Raw genomic sequence first — 6394 nt, 5'->3', positions numbered from 1 at the left:
CTCAACATCATGAAAATTAAACCCTATTTTCAATAAGCAATCCTAAAAAATATTTGGGGGTGCTTAACTTTTTTCCAGGTGTATATATAAAAGCCAGTTGAAATTTTGTATGTATGTGTGTAATATTCATATTATGAGTCATTTTTAATTTAAGTTTGCACTATTCTTATTGACTTTTTGAGAGTGTACTTGAAAATTCTTTTAGATTATGAATGTGTGTGATTGTTTTTCTTTTATGACGAAGGGGGAAGTTTGGTGAACAAAGCTTGCTGAAGGAAGGGAGAGGGCCCCATGGAGGTTTATAAAAAACTCCAACCCACCATTTTTTGATAGGTCAGTCAAGGCTATTATATAATAAAAGCCACTCTGTTCATAATGTTCCTTTTGTCAGTAACACTCGATTCTCTGTTGGTTACATTCAAATTGGCTCAGTTGTTTGTCTCAAGCAGAAGTATTGAGTTCAATTCCCAGTCCAGTGGAAATTTTTATTACTTTTTTTTTCATTATTAGCTCATCATGGTTAGAACTAGATTATACAATATTAGGAAAAACAGTAATAACATGATAGTTTAAATTAGGGATTTGAATTATTTTTTAATGTTTGGTTACAAAGACTGCATGCTACAGTGGATGTAGCACTCAATTATCATGTGGACACATCACATTTAAATCCAGTTGAGTCGGGATTTTGTGTTAATTGTTTTTTTTTAAATATTTATTATCATATTTACATCAAACCCTTTGAATATTTGCAAAAATACAAATACAATTATAGATTAAATCAAGGATCATATTGTATTACATATAAACACCAGTGTCAAAAAATTTATAACCATTTTTTAAGAAACATTACACCTTTGTGCATTTTTCCTTCACCATAAAATTCATTACCCTTGACATCACATTTAATAAATCACAGGTTCAGATATTTGACCATGTAGGAATATTTCTTTGAGAACCAGTTTTTCACATGGTTCAATGTATAAGGCTATATCAAGAAGAATATTTAAAAATAACATAAAAATATGATCAAAGACCATTGAAAGGAGATAACCAAATCTAAACAGAAAATATTGTTTTTATGAAATACTAGGGAAAGGATAAACATTGTTGCTATAATATAATTAATTTTTAGAATGCATGTTCATAAAACATTTATTTAGATTTAATTTTCAGAATAGAAATTATTCAGCATTTACCATCATATGACAGGGAGTCAGCTAGTATTAAATAAAAGAGATACCCTGCACAATAAACTGAAAGTTTCACACAGCTAAAGTTCTGGTTTAAGAGAAAATAACTTTATTTGTTGCATTGTTTGACTGATTATCAAACTTCTCTATATTATGAATTAAACAATGATCATCATTCATATTTATATTAACTCTAATGGCATCTTTTAAATTGACTAGAATGGTCAGATTATAATAAGAACAGTGTTTTGTTTTATGTTGTTGTGTTATCCTTTTTAGCAAAATGTTTGGAAATACAACTTGAATATTTGTTGAGTGTTTTGTATATAAAAGTTCTTTATTTATTTTGAAATGGATTTTCATTTCACTTGGTTAATTAGCTTGGAAATGCTGTCTTTTGTTTGTAGTAAGAAAGCTACTGCCAAAATTTTAAATCTTCATATGTATAAAGATAATTATAAAAAGAATACCTTAAAAGATTCAGAACAATAAAAGAATTCAATTTCAGAAGTAGATGAGTAAGAAAACATGTATAATTAAGTGTTACATATGTAATATTTGGTTATTATAAACTATGAATAGTTCAGTTATAGATATTTTCAATAATTGAAGGTAATATTTAGTTGTATCTGTAAAATTTTTCAATTTTTAGAGATGTTATGAAACTCCTTCAAGTTGTACGACGTGGATATGATAATGTTGTGAAAGGTATTAAGGTGATTGAATCAGAAAGTTACACTCAAAATAATATGGTAGTTGAAGTTGAAAAAGTTTTGCAACAGATAGAGCAAGAAATTGAAGATAGAAAGCAAAAGTATAACATTCTGGCTCAGAAGATCAAGTCCTACAAAGAAAATTATTCAGAATTGATTCAAGAAAGGTAAGAAATAGTAATTTACATAGATGAGTTAAACTATTCCAGCTTTTCATATTATGTTATTACTCAATAGATTAAATGAAACCAGTAGTATGTTTTTGAAAATTCTAGACTATTTTAAAGACAATATTGAATTAGATAGAAATATTAGAAACCTACATTTAAAAAAAAATTGTTTATTATATATCTGGATATTGAATTTTTTTTAAATCCTAAACACCTGTGTAGTTATTATGTATTGTTCATGATATTCCTAAGTATACTTTTAAGAAATTTACAAAGTTTACCACAAAGGTAAATGATAAATGCACAGCTCTTAAAATATTTCAACATACTGGTTACTGTAAAAAGAAATGCTTGGAAAGTTCTCTAACTTATTTTATTTTTATAACAAGTACATTAAGGATACTTTTATTGCCAAAAATATAAAACATGATACAGTTAGTGAATTATACACATCTAACAATATATTTACAACAAGAATTTTTTACTCTTTTTGTTTTTATATATATGTAGACTCAGTTTTAGACTGTTTCTTAATTGGCTATAATTCTGAAACAAGATTATATATAACACTAATGTATTTTTAATAGATATATTTACCAGCACTTGAAAACTTGGGTACTTGTTTGGTTTTCAGTTACCAAACCCAGATCTCCTTTTTTTTTTTCACTTCTCAGGTATAAATTATTAACTTGAAGTTAAAGAACATTTTAAAAATTGTAAGCAATGCATTTTTAAGAGTAGGTCTTAGGCCAGCACAATAAAGATGAAGTTGAAACAGACCTTGCATTAATACTCCAACTTTTTAACTGAGAGTATATATAGGTTTTACATTATTTAAAAAAAAAACACATTCTATTTCCCACACCTGACCAGATTTTCTAGGTATTTTTCACAGTACTAGATTTTCTATCTCTGCTAACACCTATTTTATAAATATTATCCTGAAATTGTACTGTCTCTTCATTGTAGTTGAAACATGTCTGATAAAACCCCATGCATACTTATCGTTATGCTCATAGCTTTAGCTGTTTTTACTAAATTATTTATCACAATTTTTTGGCCTCTTAAATAAATCAAAAAAAGTGTTTCATCTTATAAATTCTTTCAGTATTTCTTTAGTAACTTTTGTTTTCCATTTGTTACATTCTGTGATAAATTCATTCAAGAAATTACTTGTTTTTTTTTTACATTTTCTTTCTGTTTTTATATCTTTGAGTTAGTCTATTCTTTGGTAACATTAAGTATGCTATTTTAGTTCCTCCAGAGAAGAAATGATCAGGTATCTTTCAGTAGAACATAAGAGTTGGCTTGAAGCTGTCCACTCTGTCAAGTCCGCTATTGATAAGTCTGTTCAACAGGTTAGAAAAGAAGAATTAAAAATTGAAACTATGAAAACTTCATCAGATCCATATAAAACTATTGAAGAAGAATTATTACAGAAGGTGGGTGTTGCTAAAAAACAATGATAATTATTCAGATATTAAATAAAAATCTACATAAACTGTGTATCAATAACTACTATCTTACTTTAAAAGTGTTGGTGTCATAGGTCAAGAATGTCAAATTATTGCCTCAGCTTTATTTTCCACTGTGTGCAATGACTAAATTTTCAAATTCAGCACCTAACTAGCAGTTCATCTGAAAGTTACTTGTACATGTGAGATTCATCAAAATCACTGAAGCATAGTTCAGATTACTCTGACAACTTGAGCAAATTTGCTTGCATTGGTCCTTGATATTAATATCCATAGCAGTGTTAGTTAATCATTAAAGTTTCTTTTACCAACATTATACAGTGTAATTAGTTTATTAAAATGAAACAATTCCATGGAAGCATTTAAAATCTCTAGACAAAATTTATCTCATGTTTTAATTAATAGCTAATACTGAGCAGGTAGAAGGCAATATGTTGACAAACTGCTTTAAATCAGTATTTATTGCAATAACTAATTTCTGATTTTTTTTAACACAGTCAAACCGAAGAAAGTCAGCAAAAGATCTTAAAATGTTGATATATATTTATAGAAGCTGTCAAGAAGTTAAGTGTCAAAAGCCATCAAATTTGAGGTCAATGGTTCGAAATATATTTGTGGTTATAATAATGATGCAGAAAATCAGGTATATTTTTAGGTAGAAAATATTGTTTTCTTTGGCTTTTTTAATTACTTATTATCAGATTGATTTTTTAGTTTCACTCCAAGTAAGTAGATTTGCTTTTATCACAAGCTAATGTATTTTGTATTATATTAATATTTTATAGTTGTTTACTCATACTTAGCTGAATGAGGCTTAATATTTTATGATTTAAATTCTTTTTAGTAAATGTTTACATACTGTGGCACTTTAAAACTTAGTTTGAACTCTTAAATGAATTATGATATTCTGTATTTTTAGTTACAAGTTGCAACAGATAATCATGATGTTTTATCCAAACAACGAAATGACTTCCAAAATGAAATGAATGACCTGAAAACAGTTTTATTCCAGCAGGTAAGGAAGTTTATAATTTATCAACAAGTACAGTAACTAAATTATCAGCACATTAATCTTGTTTAAAAAATTTCTTCTGTTCTCAAAACAGTGAAAAAAACCCAACAATAACAACTAAGAGAATTTTATATTAATAAAAGCAGTTCACTTGCTGTTCCAGTAACATTAATCTCAAGCTTCAGTTTGTGAATGAGTAAGCTCTCATTTATTAAGAGGCCCTGTTCATCATTGGCCCTTGCTCAGATCTTAAACCAATTAGAATAGACAGCAACATCACATTTTCTTAGAGCATGTTTAAATATATTTAACTTAATAGGAGATCTTAGGTAAGTATGTTCTTTCACTTTCTGTTAACATTTTCTTGTAGTAGAACTGATATAGCCTTGCTGACAGCAAGGACAGGTAAATTTATAAACTACAAATGATGACTGTAAAGCAGGAATCAGGTCCTTAAGTCTAAAAAAAAAACATTATAGATGACCATTAGGTTTAAACATACATTTCAACTGGATGTACAAATATGTTCTTATAAAAAAATTTTAACCGATTTTTAATAATTAAAGAACATTTACCCATGTATGGTAGACTGATAATGTAGGATATTTAGACACTTCAATTCCAAAACATACTTACCTCACTCTCACTTAAAGCTATTACTCGACTACCAGAGGTTCTTCCTTTGTCCATCTAAGTTTGTTTTTTTCACTAGCTCCAGTCTTTTATACCCCACTTAATTCCCTTGGTGATATTTATCTTATGGCACTCTCCACCTACATCATCATTATGCTCTCTATCCTGGTACTGTATATAAGCACCTCATTCAGATAATGTTATTTTTTCTCGACAAAGCATTACTAACAAATTTCTCAGTGCTATAATCATTAGGAGATACTTTGAGCATTCTCTGTGTTACCTAGTTGATTTTCGTCAAAAAAAAAAACTTTTTTTGATTGGCAAGCCGATATACAGTATGAATTCCAGGATTATTATTTCTGGCACCATCGCAAGTCGGATCTCTCCTATCCCACTTCTGATATCTAGTGTTGCTCAACAATCGAGGAGTGGCTTTATATGTAAAATATGAGTTACATCCTGTTGAAGGATATCAAAGATAATAGCAAGGAGATTGAATCCATTTGGGTTTCTATTAGTGGATGTAAAGGGAAAAGCCTTTTAGTGGGAATTTATTACAGACCACCGAATTAGTAAGAAACTTTACAATGAGATTAAGATTTCAGCTGTTAATGAAGTCATAATTATGGGCAGTTTTAATTTCAGACATATAGATTGGGAAATGTTAGAGTCAAACTATAAGGGAGAAAGGTTTTTTGAAACTGTTCAATATGGCTTTCTTCACCAATTAGCCAAGGAACCTACTAGAAACGATGCCATTTTAGATTTATTATCAACTTCAAATATAGAAATGATTGAGAGGGTGGAAATTGTGGAACATCTGGATGTAAGTGATCATTGCTCTGTTAGGTTTAATGTTTTGCTGCATATGGAGATAAGAGATAATGATATTTTGGTTACAAATTTCAAACAACCAAATTCTGATGGGATGAAACAAGAATTATCTGTTGTGAATTGGGCAGCTGATTTATTTGGAGATGCTGATCAGATGTGGAAAATGTTTCGAGATAAATTTTTAAATATTCAAAGTAAATATATTCCTTATATAAAGAAAAGGATATATGTGAGTAAAAAACCAGGTTGGCACACAAAGAGTGTAAGAGATAAAATTAAAGAAAAAGCATATCAAAATTTAAGAAATTTAAATTGGCTGGTATAAATGGGAGAATTAGAAAATTATAAAAGATCAAGAAAG

The 6394-nt window shown here is 28.6% G+C and overlaps 1 protein-coding gene across 1 annotated transcript in view; it reads left to right on the top strand.

The window, feature by feature from the left end:
* LOC106462522 (coiled-coil domain-containing protein 146-like) overlaps positions 1-6394 on the top strand; it is a 35818-nt gene that overhangs the window by 3070 nt on the left and 26354 nt on the right. The window contains exons 3-5 of the mRNA XM_013922455.2: positions 1846-2073; positions 3332-3518; positions 4471-4566. Coding sequence (XP_013777909.2) covers positions 1846-2073; positions 3332-3518; positions 4471-4566 — 511 coding nt within the window. The remainder of the gene's footprint in view (positions 1-1845; positions 2074-3331; positions 3519-4470; positions 4567-6394) is intronic.

Source organism: Limulus polyphemus, unplaced genomic scaffold (assembly GCF_000517525.1).
Source record: "Limulus polyphemus unplaced genomic scaffold, Limulus_polyphemus-2.1.2 Scaffold1190, whole genome shotgun sequence".
NCBI lineage: Eukaryota > Metazoa > Arthropoda > Merostomata > Xiphosura > Limulidae > Limulus > Limulus polyphemus.
Note: the sequence above shows the minus strand (reverse complement) of the source record. Positions and strands in the feature narration are given on the sequence as shown.